Raw genomic sequence first — 24,441 nt, forward strand, 5'->3', positions numbered from 1 at the left:
AGCAGGTGTTGAGATCATTTAAACAAAGACGTTGTTGAGCTATAACGAGTGGAATGAACGTCATCCTATTAGTGGTTGATGGCAATACCGGAGATGTCACGGGATTGATTTCTATTGTATGTAGCTAAGTTATGTTTGTCTGTTTTGTTCTACTCTAATGTGTTGAGCTTGTTTTGTTTCAAAAAAATATAAATATAAATTATATATTTTTTGTATATAAAATTCTTATAAATATCTGTGTAAATTATTGTTAGCCAAATACCGACAAAAAGTAATAATATTTGTTAGCCATGTAACATTGTTTTTTTGGAAAAAAAATTAAAAAATAAAATTTTAACTAATAATTAATTAATTTCTTTTATTTTTTTTTTGTAATATTTTTTTTCATTATTTATTTATTGTTTAATGAAAAATTGTTTCTTTTAGTTAAAATAATATAGAAAAGACTTTATATTAGGGATTAATATTTAAAAAGAATCTTATAAGATTTTAATCTTTTCTACTATAATTGTTAATTTTTGTGGTGATGATTTTATTTCTAAAGTCGTATAACTCATTTTATTAGTGTTTACGTTGAGAATTTAGATAAACAAAAAAGACCTAATACAAAAAGTTTTTGTTACTAACAAAAAATGGATCCCAAAATCTTATAACTTACAAAGTAAGAGAAAAATGAGTACAAGAATAACAAGAATCCAATGAGTACAAGAAGAAAGATTAATTATTCAAAAGAAGAAGAAGACAAAACTGCTACTGATCAACACATCCCTGCTTGTTTGTTATTTGTTATTGCACATCTCTCTTATTTTATTCTATTGCTTGATCTAAAGATATGGTCTTCGTCTGAGCCATTATGTTTTGCATGTGATCTGTTTGTTTTTGTTAAATTAAAGCATCTATGTCCTAATTGGTGGGGGTTTATACTAGAAAATTTGTTTAAAGAGGAGCCTAACATTTATATATATTTTTAGATTATGATAACTTAGATCTTTGTATAATTACACATGACAAATATATTTAGTTCTTGTGAGAGTTCTGCCCATAATTAAGGTAAGGAAGAAAAATAACAAGATATTTTGGTTGTGCTTAAATAAATAAGCGAATATAACGTTTGGCTAAGTTTCATGAAATGAAAATTGCGATATATATTTTTTGAAGACTTATTAGAGGCCAGATGAATTGTATGTTACGTTTGATAAAGGGCCATATTAAATGGTTGCTATATCCGTATATACCGAATCGGAAAACCTGATTATACTTTTACTATTATAACCTTCGGAAAACTCTACAATGACATTTTTTCCTGTCAAAATTCAAATGTTGTTACTGCTTGATCCTTCGAATAATTTCATAATGACAATTTTAGCCTTGTTAATGTTATTACTATTTTTTTTCTGTTACATTTATAATTTTTCATATACTTTTAATCTTCCACCGGTTTTAGAAAAGATAATTCATTACATGATATCAAAATATTTATGAACAAAATATCTTAAATTCAATATAATCTTTACTATATTTATTTTTTCGGTTAAATTTTTAGATTTTTGAACTTCTAACTCTATCAATTTAATAACTAGTTTAATTTTTATAAGAATAAGTACGGGAGCCAATGATCTAAGCGTACTATGAGAATAAAGGAAGGATAAGATCATAAAAGTAATTTTAGGAAGTGAAATTAAAATTGAGTTTTAATAGGAAAGAACTCAAAATGTTTAGTAAGGAGTTTTTGTCGGAGAATTTTATTCCTATTCGTTGAAGTTATAGCATAGAGATACTATATATACGTCTCAAGAATTGTAATTGATATCATCATCAACAATAACAACTACATTCACATCTTCTTTTCATATTATTATTATTATTTTATTTTATTTTCCTTTTCTCTTTAGTAATTATATAGCGAGTGCATTATTGTGAGTAGTGTTCAATTTCATATTACTTTGTAGCTATTAGAAGTCAAAATTTCGCTGCAGACTCAACAATTGGTATCAGAGCCAACGTTATATTATTCATTATTTGAGTGGTAAAATTCAATTTTGAATATAATGGCTTCTACTAGTAGTAATGTCAAAGTAGGCAAATATGAAATCGAGAAGTTCAATGGAAAAAATGATTTTTCCTATTGGAGGATGCAGATGAAAAATCTGCTTATATCACAAAATTACACAAGGCACTGGCAGGAAAAGAGAAAAAGCCGGAGGAAATGAAAGATGAGGATTGGGAAGAATTAGATCTTGAGGCGCGGGCTGCAATAATCTTATGCCTTGAGAGGGATGTTGCTTTTTTGGTAAATGAAGAAGCTACTGCAGCAGGCGTTTGGTTAAAGTTAGAGAGTAACTTCATGACGAAGAATCTAACTAACAGGATCTACTTAAAATCCAAATTGTATACATGCAAGATGGAGGAAGGCACCTCAATCCGAGAATATATCAATAAGTTTGACAGGATCATATCAAACTTAAAGGATATAGATGTGAAGGTTGATGATGAAGACCAAGCACTCATATTGTTACTTTCATTACCGAAGTCTTATGAAAATCTGGTGCAGACATTGATGCTGGTGGGTGACACTCTGACCATGGATGAGACGAGGGCATCACTTTTAGCGGATGATCTACGTAAGGTTGCTACAAGTGTAATGTCATCTTCAAATGGAAGAGAGTATAATGATCAAGCACAAGGATTGTTCGCGGCTAGAGGAAGGACTAATGAAAGAGGAAAAGGTAATAAGCGTGGAAAGTCTAGGCCAAAATCTAGACCTCACGCGGAGAGAACATGCTTTAAATGTGGTGAAGCTGGACATTTCAAAGCAAATTGTCCAAATAAGAAGATAACTTTCAAGAAACAGAACAACGACAACCCAAAAGAAAAGCAAGAAGCAAGCTACGTCTCAAATGATGAGGAAGATTGTTACTCTGTGACAGAACAATCTTATGAAATCTTCGATAAGTGGATTCTTGATTCAGGAGCCTCTCACCATATGTGTCCAAGTAGGAAGTGGTTTACTACCTATGAAAGCATAAATGGTGGCACAGTTTTAATGGGCAATTATCATGCTTGTAAAACTGTGGGGTTGGGTACTGTAAGAATCAAGATGCATGGTGGTGTCGTAAGAACCTTAAAGGATGTGAGACATATTCCAGACTTGCGGAAAAATCTGATCTCCATAGGTTTGTTGGAGAAAAATGGTTGCAAAATAGTTGCGGAAAATGGGGTACTGAAAGTTGTTCGTGGTTCTTTGGTAGTGATGAAAGGAGTTCGTCATGGTAATCTTTATTCTCTTTTGGGGACAACGGTTATAGGTGAATTAGCAGTTGGAATCGGTGGAAGTAGAGATCAAACAGATTGCACGAGAATATGGCACATGCGGCTTGGACATATGTCAGAGAAAGGTCTATCATTGCTTTGTGGACAAGGTTTGCTGAAGAATATGAAGAAACCACAAATGGAATTTTGTGAGCATTGTGTGTATGGAAAGGCACATAGGGTGAAGTTTTCTACAAGCAAGCATAAAAGCAGAGGGTTGTTAGACTACGTGCATACTGATGTTTGGGGCCCGGCTAAAGTTACTTCCAAGGGTGGTTCCAGGTATTTCGTTACTTTTGTTGATGATTATTCCAGGTATGTTTGGATTTACTTCCTCAAACATAAGAATGAGGTATTCGATACTTTTAAGCGGTGGAGAGCAATGGTTGAAAACCGGACAGGTAGGAAGCTGAAAACTCTACGATCTGATAATGGCACAGAGTACACTGATGGGGCTTTCAAGGAGTTCTGTGACCGAGAAGGCATTGCAAGACACTGGACAGTTAGAGAAACACCACAGCAGAATGGAGTCGCCGAACGACTGAATCGTACGCTACTTGAGAAGGCAAGGTGTATGCACTCTAATTCCGGGTTAGGCAGAGAATGGTGGGCAGAATCGGTTGCTACAGCTTGCTACATAGTGAATCGATCCCCACATTCTTCTCTAGATGGAGACACACCTTATAAGGTATGGTCAGGGGAACATGCAGATTACGAGAAACTCAGAGTCTTTGGATGCACAGCCTATTATCATGTCAAAGATAATAAGCTTGATGATAGAGCTAAGAAGGCAATCTTTTTGGGGTATCCAAGAGGGGTTCAAGGCTATCGCCTTTGGAGTGTAAATGATTCTAAGTTTGTAATTAGCAGGGATGTTACCTTTGATGAACGATCTATGGTAGCTTTGTCTAAAGATGTGATGCCAGATGATGGTGATGTTGGAAAAACTTCAAATACTCAAGTGGTGGAGATAGAGTCTAAATATCAACAAATAGACTCTAATAATGTTCAAGTGGAGCATCCTAATGCTACTCGAGATGACGCAGATGATGAACTTGATCATGAGGAAATTCAGCGAGAAAATGCACATGCATTACAACAGCAGCAGCAGGATTCTTTGGCATCTACTAGGCCAAAGAGGAATTATAAATTTGTTCAGAAGTTCGGGTCAGACAAGCCTTTGAGACATTATGGGCAGCTAAACTTGGTAGATTATGCACTCTCAGTGGAGGATGATGAGCCGGTCACCTTCAAACATGCTGTCAAAGACAAAGATAAAGAGAGTTGGTTTGTCGCTATGGAGGAAGAGATGCAATCTCTTCATAAGAACAAGACATGGGATGTGGTCCCATTGCCCGTGGGAAAGACTGCAATTGGTTGTAAGTGGGTGTATAAAAGAAAAGAAGATCCTACTAAGTCAGATGGTACAAGATTCAAAGCTAGGTTAGTAGCAAAGGGATTTGCACAGAAAGAAGGTGTTGATTACAATGAGATATTTTCTCCAGTGGTGAAACACACTTCCATACGGGTGCTTTTAAGTCTTGTCGCTCATGGTGATCTTGAGTTGGAACAACTAGACGTGAAGACTGCATTCTTGCACGGTGACTTAGAGGAAGAAATCTACATGTATCAACCTGAGGGTTTCAAGGTTGAGGGTAAAGAAAGTCAGGTATGTCGCTTAAGGAAATCGCTATATGGATTGAAACAATCTCCTCGGCAATGGTATAAGCGATTTGACTTCTTTATGTTAAAACAAGGTTTTTCCAGAAGTAATTATGATTGTTGTGTATACATTCGTAAGCTTCTTGGAGGTGATTATATCTATCTTCTATTGTATGTGGATGACATGCTTATTGCCTTTAAGAGCAAGGTAGAGATAAATATGTTAAAGGTTCAACTTGGTAAAGAATTTGAAACAAAAGACTTGGGTGCTGCACGAAAAATATTAGGCATGGAAATTAAAAGGGAGAGATCAAGCCAAAAATTGTTCTTGAGCCAAAGAGGATACATTGAGCGCGTCATTGAAAGATTTGAAATGAAAAATGCTAAATCGGTGGTAACGCCGTTGGCTCCACATTTTAGGCTCTCTAGTAAACAATCTCCCACAACAGCAGAGGATAAGGCTTACATGGAAAATGTACCTTATGCTAGTGCAGTCGGTAGCCTAATGTATGCTATGGTGTGTACACGCCCAGATATTTCACAGGCAGTCAGTGTTGTTAGCAGGTTCATGGCAAACCCGGGTAAGGCACACTGGGAAGCAGTCAAGTGGATATTAAGATACTTGAAGGGTACCATTGACACAGGTTTATGCTTTAGTGGAAAATCATGTCAAATCAGCGGCTTTGTTGATTCTGATTATGCTGGTGATCTAGATAGAAGACGTTCTACGACTGGTTATGTATATAAAATACAAGGTGCTCTAGTTAGTTGGCGATCAATGTTACAAGCTACAGTGGCACTATCTACTACAGAGGCTGAGTACATGGCAGTAGCAGAAGGGGTGAAAGAAGCATTGTGGCTAAGGGGTCTTCTAGATGATTTGGGGTTGAAGCAAGATTGCGTGAATCTGAGTTGTGATAGTCAAAGTGCAATTCATTTGGCTAAAAATCAGGTTCATCATGCTCGTACCAAGCATATTGATGTAAGATATCACTTCGTGCGCGATGTTATAGAGAAAGATAACATTTCTCTTGTAAAAGTACACACGGATGAAAATTCCGCTGACATGTTGACTAAAGTGGTGTCAGGAAGCAAGTTCCAACACTGTTTGAAATTGCTCAATATTGTTCCATGTTAGGCAGTCATTGTCAAATGATGCAACCAGATATGAATACCACACTTTGATCGTCCAAAATTTGAGTAGATTTCAAATTGTGACCGAGGTGGAGAATTATGAGAATAAAGGAAGGATAAGAGTAATTTTAGGAAGTGAAATTAAAATTGAGTTTTAATAGGAAAGAACTCAAAATGTTTAGTAAGGAGTTTTTGTCGGAGAATTTTATTCCTATTCGTTGAAGTTATAGCATAGAGATACTATATATACGTCTCAAGAATTGTAATTGATATCATCATCAACAATAACAACTACATTCACATCTTCTTTTCATATTATTATTATTATTTTATTTTATTTTCCTTTTCTCTTTAGTAATTATATAGCGAGTGCATTATTGTGAGTAGTGTTCAATTTCATATTACTTTGTAGCTATTAGAAGTCAAAATTTCGCTGCAGACTCAACACGTACAATGTGTACAATGAAAGTTTAGGAAGTATTAGAGATATGACCATTAATGTTACATTGTTCTGTCAGGTTATACTTTTAGGATGAGTGGTTTCATGATATGGTATTAGAGTTCTAGATCCGAAAGGTCAAAAGTTCAATTCTTGGTGAACTCCAAAACCAACTTAAGTTTTTGGAATAAGTGGTTTTATGACATGAGATGTTTATTATCCTGGTATCGGATGGTTATTCTGGATAGTATGGGTGATGTTCATTTTATTCATGGACCAAAAATTTAATCCATTGTACATATTGTACGCTTAGGCCATTGGCTCCCTACCAGTACTTGAAATTTTATTATTCTTTATCATATTTTACCAATTTATATTAGAATTTAACTTTTATATTATATCATTGTAAAATAGTTTTGCACTGACAAATGTTATATTATGATATTAGTAAAAATTAAGGTTACGAAAAGGAAAAGTATGAGGAGACAATAGTTTTATTGTACAATGCATACAATGGGGTTTAATTGAAATTAAAATTAAATTATGGGTACAAGCATTAATTATAAAGATTTGATAATTTAAATTTTTTAAAAAATTAGGATTCAGTTATATGAAACCTAAAACCACGAACATCTCTCTCTGAAGGGCAAGGACAGACCAAAAACGCAGCCCTTCCTACCGACGGTGATAACGCATCTTCTCCCTAGCTCGTGTATTGTCACCGGAAGTCCGCACAGGTGAACTCCCAGCAGGGCATTCTGGTCGTCCGGTGCGTTCTGACGGCACCGCATCAAGTCCACCTGCGAGAAACCCCAGTGCAACCCAGCAGCGGCTGAGCTCTATGCCGCTGCAACACCGCCTCTGCTACTCCTCTCTTTTTCATTCTTCCCCTTTCATCAACACAGGTTCTATGCTTCTTCCTTCCCGTGTTCTTTTATTTATTTATGTTAACTAATTTTTAATTTTGCTTTTAGTGTTTAGATTAGGCTTAGATTAATGGATTGATACTTTTTGGATTCCAAAATGTTTGATGGCTGATTTTTCTGGATTGATTGCTGCTTAAATTGAGTGTAAAATCCCTGTTTACATATTGTGCACACCATATGCTCGATGAAATACCTGAGTGAAACTTTTTATTTAATTCCTATGTTTGACCAGCATTTGTCTTAAATTTTGTTATCTTTAGGCATTCCGTCGCAGCCGGCTTGCGACTTCCTTGCGACGTCGGCATTCGCAAGTTAGAGGGATTACAAGTGGAGTCAGGCTTGAGACGTCCATCACGCCTCGGAAGAGCATAAATGGAGTTGAATTTCATTCAACTGCTATGTGGTGTTCCATTGGCTGTCAGTAACGGAAATTCATCAAATTCACATAACAATGATCCCAACCATTGCGTAGAAGAGGGTGAGGAATCCAACAAGGTAAACAATTTATGTGAAGGCATGCATAGCGAATGGTTATTTGTTTATGATTTTTATTCATTCCACTTAGTGAAAGTAGGGGGCTCTTTTTTATGTTAAATGCTTCAGTAGATGCAACAGAAGCACTCCACATGCAACCACTTCTATGGTTTTATTAAATTCTTTTTATGATTATATGGACGAAGAATTCGCATGTGATAATTCAATTTCATGTATATTTGATATGTGCAAAATTTGCGTGTGATAATGATTCCAAAGCTCCACTGAAACCGTATTAGTGAAGTATATAATATAAAATCTAGCTAATGGAGATATGGTTATCTAGACTCTTTGTAAAAATAATTGTTAAATATCCAGGAGATATGAATTCATGGTTGACTAAATATTTATCCTGCATATTTACATTAACTATATTTATATGATGAATAAACTAGATAGAGAATAAATTAAATGTCGCTCCGGTACATGATTAAATTAATCCGACCTTACACGATTATTTAGTACATTACTATGCAAGTAGTTAATTGTTGTCATCTTTTTGTGTTGTTTAGCAGATGGTTCCTCTGGAGGCCTCTCAGAATATGAAATTTGGTGCTCCGGTTTGCCGGCATGAGCGCCAACAAGCTGGTAGCTGCATGTCTTTGTTAAGCTCATTCGGCAGCAGTTAGAATCTATTGAAAATGGTTTCGAGTACCTTTAATATTTTTATTCATGGATATAGGATTTCAATAGTTATTCATTTGTCAGCAATTGTAGATGAAGATGCTATTTTTCAAAGACGCAAATGCCAAGTGTGATGCTTTTGTTGTTAGCAACGGATGGCTTTATTCTCTAAAGATATAGGTATCCGATGTATTCGTAATTGTTGCAAGAAACTAGACTTGATTAATTCCAATGAACCAATTTAATCTAGATAAGTTCTGATACTTTGTTGTATAAGGAGCTTGATTAATTTCATTTGGTGTGCAGCTAGTCGCTTTAGATAGTAGTTACATATTTATCTTTACTTAGATGTGTTGGATGTTCATTTATGTATGAAATCGGATGTTTACTGTAACTGTATACGTGGATGGTTGTTTTCGGGTATTCAACCCTTGTAAATTGTAGCAGGTACTCAAAACAAATTATAGTATATTGGTTCAAGAACAGTGATAATGAAGTCAACACTTATCAAATTCAAGTAATGTCAGCTTGAAATACAAAAGAGATATCTCTGTACTAAGAAATAGTATACTAGATGTTCGGTTCACCATGTATCTAGATGGTTACTTTCATAAGAAAAATAGATGGTCATTTTCGACTCACTCGTCAGTGTCATGCTTGAATTCATTTACACCAACAGATTCACATAAGTTCTAAAAAAAAGGGATCCACCACAAAAATGTCATCCCAATGTGTCATAAATAAATTTCCAAGACTCTACCTAGTAAATAAGGTAAATATTCAAATCTTATCAAGTACGTTATCTTAAGTATGCTAATTTTTTCTTCCTTTGAACTTTCTCCCTTTAGGCAATCCTTCTGTACGTTATTTCAACGTCCTAGTGCTTGGAGCTGTGAATGGTGATCTAACTTACTTTTTACCCATCTGATTTATAGCTTGGACTGTAGAAAAATGTATGATTGGATCGTCGTGAATAAATACTCACTCAATAGGTTCTCTGCAATCCAAGTGAATATTCTTTTCAGTTTATAATCAAGTAAGAAAAATTAAAACAACATGAGACATAAAAATTGTATTCATTCCAGCTGCTAATAAAAAAAATAGCAGCCTCGTGTAGAGAAAGGAAATCTTTAGCAAGAATTTAACTGGATGTAGAGACCAAATCAACCAATTATAAACATAACAATGAGAAAGGTAAATAAGAATCACACAGCACAACAACATGTTATCACCAAACAATAATGGCTACAACAAAAAATAACCACCACAAAATAAATTAAAGTAACCATCCGTTTTAGTAAACGTCAGGATTGAATATCTAAGACTAGATCCTGCTTTTCAGCACCATATATACACTAGTTTACGTAGAAAACAGAGACTTTTTTAGCATTATCTTTTAAAAAGGTGATGTCACTACAATCAAATTAAAATAGCAATTTCCATTATGAAAAATGACCATCCAATTGCCTGAAAAACTAACCATCTGACATGTAATTGATCTCATCATGTGTACATCGAGTTAGTAGCAAATACAAAAAAAAAACATACATCTAATACCAATGCAACAACATAGATGCAAGTACTAATTAATTAAGGAAAAAGAAATAAAATAAAATCCCCTCGTTTCTAACACTCAACTCTCATTCTACCCTCAATTTCAGCAACAATCCAAGATGCTCTCAAAATCAATTCCAGGAGCATTTAAGAATAAAAAATGATCTCATAATATATATAGTGGCATAAAAAATTCAAAAACGATCACTCAATTATTTTATGGACTAATTGATCTTAAACATTCAACCTGTTTTATAAAAAAAAGGTCAACAATTGATAGAAATTCATTAGAAAAAATTATAACAAAGTCGTCATGTAATAAGATCACACATGAATGTTCATCCAAAGTGAGTTAGAAGGTGAGCCACATTAATTTTAATTTAATGTCAATGGTGTAAGAAAACTAAAATTTTGTAAATGGCATTCCCAATTGCTAAAACCAAGCCAACATAAAAAATGAATAAAAAAAATCTGCATCAAACACTCTTATCCCTTTTCAGTTTCTATGCTGAAGATGAAAAATAATGCAAAGGCTTTGGTGAACCTGCAAAAAGATCTAATACATAATTCTCTATATCATTCACAGTTGTACTTTTTTCACTTCTCATCAATGCTTGATCAATTTTCCCAAGTGAATTGTCGGTAAACATGAACAACTTTTTGAAAAACTGAATTTTAACACTATCACACTAATTCTAAAAGTAATAAGTTAGGAATTTACTTATACTCTAATATGAAATTAATAAAAATTTCACACATTAACATTCATTTATATAGCCAATGACATAAGCAATACCATTTAATCAGTAGAAACAATTTGTATCATTCATTACAAATTTTTTTTCTCTAAATGAAACTCTGCGGTCCGGGTTTAAAAATCCTAACGGTCCAGGCCAGAGATGAAAATTATTTTAAATTTATTACAAACCAATAACAACAACCTAAACTAACTACAAAAATGGCTCCTGCTGCTATTTTACCATGGTTAATCACGTATTTCATCAACAAAATCTATCTACAATCAAACATGCAACAGCGATTACCGATCAAAAAATGAACAACTTCACCCACTTACCTTGGATGGTTAGGATTCTTCCGGTGATGATGTTCGTTGTGTTTCCGGTGAACCGTTGACTAGCAGGCGGCTATTTATTCAAGGTCGACTGCTCCGCTGCTCGGAGACAACGGGCCCGCGCGCCAAGTACTCTACAGATGCTCGGTTCAGTGTTGAGATCTCCTTGGCGGCAGTTATGGTCGGCGGCGTCTCGCCCAGCGGCTCGGTTGCAGCGACGGCCAGATGTTCAGCGACGGCGCCGTACTTGCGGGCAAAGAAGAAGTTGCTTGCTTTTAGCTGTGACCTTCTTCGGTTGCAGGTTGCAGGGGTTCAGGGTTCTATCGCCGTCACAGGTCTCTGCAACGAATTGGGAGGGTTTTAGTGGGGGAGGAGAAACGGCGAAACAACAGAGATTGGGAATTTGGGGAAAAAGTGGAAATAGCAGAAATTTGGTGGTGTGTTAAAGTAAACAGCTATAATAGGATTAGGGTTAATTTTATCCTTTAATTTCAATTGGGCCTAATAAAGAGCCCATTGTAGGCATTATATACATATTTCATTGTCTCCCTAGCGGAACTCTTCTAAAATTTATTCTCAACAAATCAATGCTACTGATTTATGTTTACAAACCCCAATAACATTGATGAATATATTATATTCCTGAAAATTGTTGGCGGGCAAGCGCCTATGTTTGCTTAGTCATGCCTCCACCGTCCAACTCTGCTTGTAGGTTTCATTCAATTCTTTGAAGTTTGAACATCCATGTAGAAGAAGTACATCAAACCACCAATCATGAAACTCAGATTTAAGGGAGTGCACGCATGTTTCAATCTAGGCTTCCTCCTCACCGTCAATAACTCTAGCCGTCAACTTCTTTTTTGCCGTCAGCTTCTTTTATGCAATCAGAAGCTGGTTTTGAATTGGTGAGTTCCAACAAATTATCTCGTTCTTTGTTTTTCTATTTATTGTTGTCTTTGATTTTGGTATTGAAAATATCATTAAACTAGTCTTTTGATTGTTGAAAATAATCGCCTACGTGAATTTGTTATTGATTATCACTGAAAATAATTTGTTGAAAATATATACAATGCTAAATTTTTTGTTGCTGAAAATTTGTTCTATGCCAATGAATATAGTACTGATTATAGAATTTTTATAGGATAATTTTTTCACTTTTCCATATATAGAATTAAAAAGAGAAAGAAAACAAGTCTGCCCGTGAATACATTATTGATATTGAATCTTATTTTCCAAAGCTCCATCCTATGTATACAAATAAGAAGACAAATGGCGTTATACTGGGGGTTTTAAAATGGAAAAATTGGGATTTCACCTGGTCTTTTTTCTCTGGTGTTGATAGATTAGAAAATGTGTAATAGGATTTGTAATGAATTTGTATAATAGGGGAGAAAGTATATTGAATTAGTGTTGTATTACTAGTGAATAGCATGAATGAAAAGAAGTACGAACACAAACGTTTTCCTGCTTCGAGTGAGGGTTATACTCCAGAGCCAATTTTCTAATGGCCAAATGATAATTCTCTACTCTCTCCTGATGCTACTTTTACCTTATATCAATCATTCTCATACTCAAAACGTAACTAACTTTGCCACGTAGGCATTCTAGAAGCAATTTGTTACATCACATAATCTTGGTGCCAAGTTGGGTGTTTCTTTCTTCTAGGACCCAACATCTCTGGCCCATGACTCTCTTCTTTTTCATCTTCAATTAGTTCCTCTTCAGCTGGGCCTTGTTGATTTGGATTTGGGTTTGCATCAATTATCCCCCTCTCCACTATGACCTTGTCCTCAAGGTCCACATCTAGAAACTCCCTGCTAAGTTCAACCATATCTACCCATGTGGTCTCATGGCGAGGAACTCCTTCCCAATCAACAAGGTGTTCAGTTCGAGGTCCTGTCGGAGTGGAGACAACATGACTTGCTATGATGGCGGCTGGGTGTGGCTGCAGGGAAGACGGTAATTTAGCTGCAGATGGCACTGACACTGGCGGAGGACCGTGGAAGGGTTTCAGCACTGAAACATGGAAGACCAGATGAAGGGCACACGACTTCGGCAGCTCCAACCGGTAAGCCACCTTCCTTATCTTCTGAATGACTTTGTAGGGACAATAATATCTCTTCCGCAGTTTATTATGTGGCTCCAAGGATAGGGAGCGCTGCCTATATGGTTTAATCTTGAGTAAAACCCAATCCCCAATGTTAAATTTCATGTCCCTTCCATGTGAATAAGCTTGCTACTTCATTTTATTTTGAGCCCTTTGAATAAAGTAAGTCAGTTCCTTATTCAAAACTTCCCTCACCTTTAACATCTCATCCACCTCTATAACACTCGTAGTACCTGATGAGTACCCAGGGAGTACATTCATGGGAAATCCAAATAAAGCTTCGTGTGGAGTCATGTTAATAGTAGAATGGTAGGAGCCATTGTAACAGAACTCTGCCCATGTTAAATAGGAGGTCCACTGTTTCGGATAGGTGTGTGTGAATACGCGTAGGTACTGCTCAAGTGTTTTGATTAACCACCTCTGTTTGGCCATCACTCTGAGGGTGATATGCAGAGCTATAAAGTAACTTAGTCCCACTTAATTCAAACAAACTCTTCCAAAACCGACTTAAGAAAATCGGATCTCGATCCGAAACAATAGTAACAGGAAAGCCATGTAACCATACTACTAAATTAATGAATACCTGTGCCACATCCTTGGCTGTAAACCCAGGTTTCAGAGCACTGAAATGGCCCACTTTGCTGAAACGGTCCACCACCACTAAGATCCCTGTAAACCCAGCCGACTTAGGAAGTTGCACAATAAAATTCATAGAAATATCGGTCCATGGTCTAACCGGAATTGACAAGGGCTGTAGCAAACCTTGGGACTTGGCAGGAATGTACTTAGTAACTTGGCACTCTTGACAGTGCTCAACAAACCTGTGAACTTGGCCTCGCATTCCAGGCCAAAAAATGACTCCCCAAGGGCCTTGTAAGTCTATAGAATTCCCCCATGACCGCCCCTAAGTGATGAGTGAAACTCTTGCAACAATAATTCCCTTAACCCTTTGAAATCGGGAACCCAAACTCGCCCTTGATACATCAAAAGACCCTCCTTGACTGTATAATCTGGGCCCAATTCCCCTGTTTTCAACTTATCATGGAGGCGCAGCAAGGCTGGATTAGTCTGATTCTCTTCCAATAAATCCTCCATCAGTGTGAGATGGATTGAGGTGAAGGCCCTGAATTCATGAGCTATAGTTGTCTCTGGATGCCTGGACAGTGCGTCTGCCACCTGGTTTTGTTTTCCCGGTCGGTATTCTATGTCAAAATCATATCCCAGTAATTTATGCAAATAAAATTGTTGTTCAAGGGTCAACACCACCTGTGTCAGTAGCTCTTTTAAACCCTGATGATCAGTTTTTACGGTGAATTTTCTGCCTAGTAGATGATGACGCCATTTGACAACCGCCTGAGTAATGGCATACAACTCTCGAATATAGGCAGAAGACATAGCCAACTTCGGGTTTAGTTTCTTGCTAAAGTAGGCTAAAGGGTGCCCATTCTGGGATAGGACAGCACCTATCCCGGTGTTAGATGCATCGGTCTCAACAGTAAACCTCTAAGAAAAATCCGAAAGGGATAGCACAGGTGTGTAAGTCATGGCTGTCTTCAATTTGTCAAATGCCATGTCCGCTTCAACACCCCAATGAAAATTGTTTTTCTTCAGCAATTCAGTGAGTGAATGAGCTAGTTGGGCATACCCCAAAACAAATTTTTAATAATAGCCTGTTAACCTAAGGAAACCCCTCAATTGCTTAAGGGAAGTTGGCTTCGGCCAAGCTTGTATTGCCTCAATTTTAGAAGGGTCAACCTTGATTCCCATAGAGCACACAACATGTCCCAAATAATCAACCTGATTTTGACCAAAAGAACATTTATAAGCTTTAGCATATAGATCATGAGTACGTAGGACAGCAAGAGTAGTTTTGAGATGCTCCAAATGATCCGCCCATGTGCGGCTGTAAATGAGAATGTCATCAAAGAAAACTGCGATGAATTTTCGTAGGTAAAGTTGAAAAATCCGATTCATGGTAGCTTGGAATGTAGAAGGGGCATTAGTAAGGCCGAATGGCATTACCACAAACTCATAGTGACCCAAATGAGTTCGAAAGGCTGTCATGTGCACTGAATTTTCATTCATTCTGATTTGGTGGTAGCCCGACCGCAGATCAATCTTAGAAAAATATTCAGCACCAAAGAGTTCATCAAGTATCTCTTCTATAGTTGGTATAGAAAATTTGTCCTTAACTGTAATTGCATTGAGAGCCCTATAATCAACGCAAAAGCGCCAACCACCATCCTTCTTTCTTACCAAAAGCACCGGGCTAGAGAATGCACTATGGCTTTCTCTAATCACACCGGTTTCAAGCATCTCCGCGATCAAACGCTCCATTCCTTTTTCTGAAATTGAGGATATTTGTAGGGTCGTACCTTAACCGGCTGGGCACCCGGTATGAGCTCAATTTTATGGTCAATCACCCTAGTGGGAGGAAGCCGTGTAGGTTCCTCAAAAACCTGTTAGAATTCTTTCAAAAGCTGCTGAATATCTACAGGGGCTGTTGGTTTGCTGTTGGTCTCTCCCTCAATCATTCTCAGGTGATAGAATGTAGTAATGACCTCATTTGTCACCAATTTCTGCAGCATTCTATTACTGAGCCCTTCTGATTGCAATAGCCTTTCTCCTTGTAACTTCACCTTCAAATCATACACTACAAACTCCATAGTCAACAACCCATAATGAGTAGTGACATAACCAAGACCCATAAGCCATTGGACACCTAGAACCAAATCTGCACCTTGTAAGTCCAACACATACATGTTGATGTTAAAGTTGTAGTCTTGGAGAATCAAGACAATTTCCTCACACTGTGTCTGACAGCCAATACTATCTCCATTTTCCACTATACACCGCCAATATAAAAATTTATTTTATGCACTTAAAGGTAACTATTTTAAGTTATGAATTTAAAAATCAACCATATTATATATGTAAAAAAACTTAATCACCAATCAATGATATATATAATTAGTTTTTGCTACATATACGCAATTACGCATAAAAACTAAATCTTGAAAGGTTAAATAAAATCTCATATTTTTAAAATTCTTAGCTTATTATCTTTGTATATTAAGATAATACTATTGGATTACTGATTTTTCTATATCCAAACTTTGAGTTGAAAATCAATTTAAGAAAAAAATACAAGTAAAATTATAAATTGATATCTGACCATTTTGTATTAGATGAATTAAAAAATTTTGATAAATTAGTCTTTATTTCATAAAGAAATTGCACAAAATAATTTCTAACAATGAATAGATTAGTTATTATTTTTTAAAATTTAAACAATTTAATACTTCAACCATACTATCTTTTAGAAAAAAAAAAATTGAAGATTGAAGGAGTAATTTGTCTAAAAAAAACAGATAAATTTATTAATTTTTTGTTAAAAAAATGAATTTTCTAATAAGAAAAATATTATAGACCAATTTAAATTATCAATCTGCAACTTTAACAGACTATATATTAATTTTTGAAATCTTATTTTATATTAAACAACTGTTTATTTTTAAGAAACATTTTTAATTGCTGCCCTCCTAAACTCAAGTCAATTACGCCAATAGAATAGTCAACTTCACACGAACTTGGAAATAAATGGTTTTCAACAAGAATAAAATGAAAATTTACGTACAGCTTTACATAAAACTAATAATTAAAAATTTTTAAACGATAATTTAATTAAATATATTAAATTATTTAATCATTTTCAATTATCAATATTACTATTATTACATGAAATTAATTGTATCGAATTTTTTTTGTTTACGGTATCTTTCAATCTAACCAGTCAAGAACTAAGATTTAGTTTGGTAAACAGTTTAATTAAGTTCTTTTAAAAAAAAGATTAATTTCTACGTACAAGTATTTTGCGCTTACAAGCTTTACAAGTCTGAAGAGAACGAAACCCCATAAACGTGCTGCTTATGTTATGGGCCTCTTTAACAGACTTTTAAATCAATCCAAATTAATTAACACGTGAATATATAACTTTCATTTTTCAAAAGATTCCGTTTCCTTTTTCGAGTTTCTTGCTAAATTTGTTCGATCTTCTTCGTGCGCTCTCTCTTTGCCTTCGATCTCTTTCTGTTTTTTTCGATTTTCATGGTTTTTGAAATCAAGTTTTGAAATTGTTTTGAAGATAATGGAACTTCAGAAATACACCCAAACGATTACAGAAATATACCCAAAAGATTATAAAAATACATCCAAACGGTTACGGAAATAAACCAAATGATTACAGAAATACACCCAAAGGATTTAAGAAATACACCCAATATCAGGAGGAGACAATATATTTCTTCTTGAAATCTTTTAATATTTTGTTGGTTAAGGATGAGGCATATGACAGAGACAATCTAGAAAAAAAAACTTAGAAGAACAGTAAAACAGTACCTTGAATAATGTTTTTTCGTTTTTTCTGGTGATTTTTTATGAAGATTTGTATCTTTTCTTCTTGATTTCTTCTACTATTCGCAGAATCGTAGTTTGTTTTGAATGTCGCTTGAATCTTGACGGTTTGCGTTTTGATTAAGGAAGAAGAGAAAATGAGAGAGCGAGAGAGGGAGAGAGCGCGTTGGGAAACCACCGGACGGGGAGGGTCGAGGCAACAATTTTTAGGTAAAGATCCGAGGGTTTGGAACCGAGATGAGTATCTTCGATTGGAACAGGACTCGTTCACTGTGTTTGTAGACAGACTACCGGTAGACATATCGAAACAAGAATTGTTTGGTTTGTTTTCATGGACAGGGAGGATTAATGATATTTACCTCTCCAGGAAGATGAGGAGTGGCATGGTGTATCTCTTTGCATTCATCCGATATACCACAAAGGGTGGAGCTTTAAAAGCAATTTCAGAGATGAATCGCTTGTGCTTAAGGGGGAAGGAGATCTTTGTAGGGGAGGCAAAGTATAGAAGGGATGTTTCTAAGGGAAAGCGGACTCTGGAAAATGCAGATACAAGGAGAGAACCAGACAAAAAGAAGATTGAAGGGGGGAAATCTCAGATCGAGCTTGATTATTCTCTGGTAGATAGTGTGGCTGCCAGAGGGATAAGAATAGATCCGACTGATAGCCAACCGGGGGGAAGCAAAGCATTGGAAAATACAAATGATCCGCACGCAAGTAACTTGCTGAAGGACGGAGAGGGCTTGGGGGTAAGGACAATCAAGGCCTCAGTGGAGGAGAATAATTGGAATTGGTTGAAGCGGAGCATTGTTGGAAGTACTGTGCAGGCTATTGATTTCCGGTTATTAAGCGTCGTAGCTCGAACGGAATGGCCTAAAGTCGTAAAGGTTTATGCATTGGGAGCATACAAAGCCTTGTTAGTCTTTGATAGCACAAACAGTGCGGATGAGGCGCTCACTATCCACATGACTGATTTCTTGAAGTTTTTTTATCGAGTAGGACGCTGGAGCGAGTATGATCGTTGTGACAGTAGACGAGTATGGATTGAGTGTATCGGAGTTCCGCTACACACGTGGTCTGAAGCTACATTTCGTGCGATTGGTGAACAATGGGGAGAGGTCGTGGTGTGCGAGAACGCAACAGTGTCATGCTTGTCGTTTAGCGCTGGTCGGGTGTTAATTGATACGCCAAGGTTTGATGTTATTCACGAAAAGATATGCATGCACGTTGGCAAAAATAGGTTTGATGTTTTTGTATCGGAAGTGAGGAGTGGAACTTGTGACTCATTGAGCGGTGCAGAGGGGGGCGCTGTCGCACGGAACCAGGGGTGGTCTCTTGGCGAAGGCTCCGCTGGCATGGGCATTACAAGAGTTTATGAGGCTAACTGTCATGGGAGTCAGGCCACAGGGGACATATCGGCAGATGTGATACTGCCGACGGTGAGGGAGGAAGATCAGGTGAAGGGTAAAGTAGTAATCTCATCAGAAGATCTGAATGAGTGGAATAACGAATTTTTTGTTTCCAAAACAGTAACGCCTACATTTAAGGGATTTGATCTCAATTTATCACAAGAGGATATTGGGGGATTACGCACTAATTATGGGGAAACAGTTTCAGATAGAACTAAGTCATGGGACGTTCCTGGTGGGCAAATATGTGCTGAGGTAGAGGCTGCTATTAGTGCTAAGGGGATTGGTTTGAGGCCCACTGAAGATGGAACCCAAAACTGTTCCTCCAATGTTAAGGGACTTACTTTGGGCTTCCAACACACAGGCCCAAAAATTGGAATTGAAGGGAAAACTGGGCTGACTGGCGCTGGTTGCTTGCTGGATCGGGTGTCACATATGACCCGGACCGAAACTTGTGCTGGTGAGGACTCGGGGCGTGCCTTCGATGGAGTTTACGAGGGCGGTGCGGCGGTCTTCGGCGGGGGACGGACCCAGTCTTCTTGTGCCGATCCTTTGTCGAAAGAAGGGGAAGCTCATGAAGGCGAGGTAGTGCGCCGGGGGCAGGGATGGCTGGAAACTCAAGCCGAACCGGGAAGCCCGAGCCTTGACCATGACAGGACTGGGGAGCTGAGGTCACCGGCGATGAATGCGGTGATCCTTGAGGGGCGACCGGATTTGTGGGTAGGGACGGATCGAAGGAGCGGTGGGGATCGAGAAATGGGTTTTGCTGGAACAGACCGAGTTGGGGGAAAGGCGGGGAATGGTGGGACTGACGACTTGGGGGTGGCGGACTTGCAGCCCGATGGCAGTGGTCTGGGACTGGTAAAGTCACTGGTGGTGGAAGGCACGAAGGCTGGTGAATCAATGGATGCAGTGGGTGATGAAGTACGGGCTGCAGCTATGAATGGTGGTGAGTCAGAGACATCTGAAACTACACGACTAGAAGAGATGGAAGAAAATCGGAAGGCGTGGAACTTAGCTCTGGAGTGTGGAGCTGTGCAATATGACGAGGAAGACGATATTATGCTGATACTCCAGGAGCAGAATGAGGCACTAGCACTGAAGAAAAAGCAGGCCAAACAGAAAGAAAAGGCTAGAAGAAGTCGTCCAAAAAATCGGAATAAGGTGTGTAAAACTATTTTAAAATGAATTTTTCATCCTGGAATGTTAGGGGGTTGGCGGGAATTGGTAAACTGAGTATGGTGAAGAATTTTAGGAGGAGATTTAATTTGCATATGTTAGGCTTGATAGAGACAAAAAAAGAGGTTTTGACTAAATTTGATGTAGTACAACTGTGGGGTAATGATGTAGTAGGATGGGAGTTTGTGGGATCGGAAGGTGCCTCTGGTGGTCTACTGTTGATGTGGGATGAAACGGTTTTTAATATGAGAAATTGTCATAAAGGAGCTAGATGGTTATGTGTGGATGGAGTGCTGGTTAAAAATAATTTTCGGTGTGCCTTCTGTCTAGTGTATGGTGAGCATATTAGGGAGGAAAAACTTATTGTGTGGGAGGAGCTGAGTTTCATATCAGGCTTATGTCAATTACCTTTCTGCTTTATGGGAGATTTTAATGAGATTACTCAAGTAGAGGAGAGAAAGGGGGCTACTTCTATGCTGGTATCCGCAGTTGAGTTTAAAGATTGGATTCAAGATATGGAGCTTGTGGATCTCGTTTTGTCTGATTGTAGGTTCACATGGTTCAGGGGCCAGTCATGTAGTCGTATTGATAGGGTACTGGTTAGCTTGGAGTGGCTGGAAGAGTTTCCTGAAACAAGATTACGAGGAGGGCCACGAGGGTTGTCAGACCATTGTCCGTTGGTCATGGATGTCACACGGATGGGAGGGGGACCTAAGCCTTTTCGAAGTCTGGATTCTTGGTTTACTCATGATGGGTTTTTGAGGATGGTGAAGGAGGAGTGGAGGAGCATAGGGGAGAGACAATTCTTGGACAAGCTCAAGGCTATGACGACCCCACTGCGCAGATGGCATAGAGAAAATTTTGGAGATATGGATAGGAGGATTGATAGGTTTGAAGAGGAGATCAGGAAGGTTGATGAAATGGTGAGCAATGGAGTGCATGATGGAACAGCGGAATCAAGGAGGAAGGCACTGGTGAGCTCATGTAAAAAATGGTATATCAGGAAGGAGATCCATTGGAAGCAGATGTCTCGATCCAGACATGCTAAGGAGATGGACAGAAACACTAGATACTTCCACAACATAGCATCGGCAAGGAGGAGAAACAATCGAATTGATGCCTTGAGAATCCATGGAAGACTAGTTAGGAATCAACCCGAATTAAAGTTGCTATAAGAGAGTTCTACAAGGATTTGTACCATCAGGAGACCTCACCTAATATAGGGTTTCGGGATGGGCTGGTAAGGCAGATATCTGAGGAAGAAGCAACAGGGCTGGAGTTGTTGCCAACTGCTGAAGAAATAAAGAATGCCGTGTGGGATTGTGAGTCAACAAAGGCACCAGGGTGTGACGGGTATAACATGAATTTTATTAAGAAGTGCTGGGATGAAATAGGGAAGGAATTCATTGAAGCAGTCATGGGGTTCTTTCGGTCGGCTAGGCTGCCTAGGGATTCGAATGTCACTTGGGTGGCTTTGGCACCAAAGTTTGTTGGAGCTACAGAAATCAAAGACCTTAGGCCAATTAGTATGGTGGGTTGTGTGTATAAGGTTATCTCTAAGGTGTTAGTGAGGCGAATGCGAAATGTGATGCCAGGCTTAGTAGGTGAGACCCAAAGTGCGTTTGTGCAAGGCAGAAAAATTCATGATGGGGCTTTGATAGCCTGTGAAACTGTACAGTGGATTAAGGCTAGAAGAAGAAGCTCAGCGATAATTAAACTGGACTTTCAGAAGGCATATGACAGGGTCAAATGGAGCTTTTTGGATATAGTTCTGCAGAAGATGGGTTTTGGCCAGAAGTGGCGGGGCTGGATTAAGGAATGTGTTTGCTCTGCGTCCATGTCGGTGCTTATAAATGGATCCCCTTCTAAGCCTTTCAAAATGGAAAGGGGTCTACGACAAGGAGATCCGTTATCGCCCTTTCTGTTTGTACTAGTTGTTGATGTCCTTCATCGGATGATCGGAGAGGCGGTAACAAATGGGCGCATTTCCCCACTGCTGGTTGGACGAGATCACATTGAGCTGTCGCACTTACAGTTTGCGGATGATACTATACTGTTCTGCCCTCCAGAGGAAGAGACTATAAGGAATTATAAGCGCTTACTGCGTTGCTTTGAACTGATGTCCGGGTTGAGTATCAATTTTGAGAAGTCCAGTTTCATTCCAGTTAATTGTGAACAGCATTGGACGGGCCAGATGTGTCAGCTATTGGGATGTAAGGAAGCCTCTCTACCAGTCCGATACCTTGGAATTTCTCTGGGAGCGAATCCAAGGTTAGTTAAGACCTGGAAACCGGTGATTGATAAGGTGGAAGAAAAGTTGAGCTTGTGGAAGGCGAAGACGCTCAATAAAGCGGGCAAACTAGTTCTCATCAAATCCGTCCTCAATAGTTTGCCTATATACTATCTCAGCCTATACAAGATGCCAAAGGCAGTTGCAGAAAAGTTGATCTCGTTGCAAAGACGGTTCTTATGGAGTAAGGAGGATGGGAAGATAGGGATGCCACTAGTGAGATGGGAGATAGTGATGGCTCCTAGAAAGGCAGGTGGTTTAGGAGTGGGAGACGCAGTAATTAGGAATACAGCCCTTTTGTTCAAGTGGTGGTGGAGATTTTCGAAAGAAGATTACCCTTTATGGAAGAGAGTAGTGTGCTCTTGTAACAACATGAACCCCTCTGCGATGCTGTGTGGTCAGCCTGTTCCTGCAAGAGGGGGCCCTTGGAGAGATATCTGTCAGCTCCAGATCAGAGAGCCACAAATCAGAGAAAAGATGATCAGAGGCTTATCTATGGATGTAGGGAATGGAAGAACAATCAAATTCTGGGAGGATGTCTGGCTACCTGGTGGGAGGTTGAAAGAGATGTTTCCTAGACTTTTCTCGGTTTCAAACCTCACAGGATCTGTTATAGGGGAATGCGGGTTTTGGGATGGGCTAGAATGGATCTGGAGTCTCCAGTGGAGGAGAGAATTATTTCAGTGGGAGCTGGAGCTTCTACACCAACTCCATGAGGTCTTGCAGTCAGTAAAGATAACAACTGAGAGGGAGGACAGGGTGGTCTGGAAATATGATAAAACTGGTATTTTTACTACTAACTCCTTTGTGCAGGTGATGCAGGAAGCAGCTCCCCTGGAGGATATTACTAGCTATAGCTTTACTAGTGCTATTTGGAAGGGATTCGCTCCGCCAAGGGTTGAGCTATTTTCGTGGTTTGTTTTGGTTGAGAGGGTGAACACTAAAGAAAGACTATGCAAACTAGGTGTCATTGACCAGCACGATAATTTATGTGTTCTATGTTGTAAGTCTGTTGAGTCTGCTGCTCATCTTTTTATTAGCTGTGAGATCACTTGGCAGGTGTGGTGTGCATGGCTATTCGCCCTTGGCAGGATATGGACTATGCCGGGTACACTAAAACAACACTTTGAGAGCTGGACGAATGCTTCGTCTAGGAAGAATGAGCGGAGGCGGTGGCTGATTGGGTTCTTTGCTGTTATCTGGGCAGTTTGGCTAGAAAGGAATGGTAGAGTCTTCAACAATAAAGGCTCAGGGGTGATGGAAATAATAAACAGATCCTTTATGCTCTCCGACGAGTGGCTTGGTGGTGAATCTCTTGGTTGTTGATGGCAATGCCGAAGATGACTAGAGGGTGTTTACTTCTTGAGTTATGACTAGAGAGTTGTACGTTGAGTAGCCTGTTACTTATGTTTCTTATTGCTCCATCTTGTTGTGTTGAGCACTTTTTATTTCAAAAAAAAAGAAGAGAAAGAGTGCGATATAATGAACGTGTTGTAAGGCGCGTGCGTTAGACGCTCAATTTAAAAAAAAAATAGTTTAAATAATAAATGTTTATATTAAAAATAACTTGTATTTGTAACAACTCCATTTAAGGGTCTGCCGCTAGCCAATGAGTTGCTGCATGCACAAGGCATGGTTTGAACTCTCGACACTTGCTTAAGCGTGGTTTAGTTTTTTAGTTTTAAAAGTACTTATTTTAAGAGAAAAAAAAAACGTTTTTATTATGAGATAAATTATTTTTTTTTTTACTTTTTTATAGGTACTAAAATAATTTTTTAAAAAATTACAATTT

General features: G+C 38.1%; 1 protein-coding gene across 1 annotated transcript; it reads left to right on the forward strand.

The window, feature by feature from the left end:
- The first annotated feature begins 20,418 nt into the window (after nucleotides 1-20,418).
- Nucleotides 20,419-23,975, forward strand: LOC112735569 (uncharacterized). Its single transcript, XM_025785099.1, has 2 exons — nucleotides 20,419-21,333; nucleotides 21,564-23,975. Exons 1-2 carry the CDS (start codon nucleotides 20,419-20,421, stop codon nucleotides 23,973-23,975), a joined length of 3,327 nt encoding a protein of 1,108 aa, XP_025640884.1.
- Nucleotides 23,976-24,441: the final 466 nt, after the last annotated feature.

Source organism: Arachis hypogaea, chromosome 3, assembly GCF_003086295.3.
Source record: "Arachis hypogaea cultivar Tifrunner chromosome 3, arahy.Tifrunner.gnm2.J5K5, whole genome shotgun sequence".
Classification (NCBI taxonomy): Eukaryota; Viridiplantae; Streptophyta; class Magnoliopsida; order Fabales; family Fabaceae; genus Arachis; species Arachis hypogaea.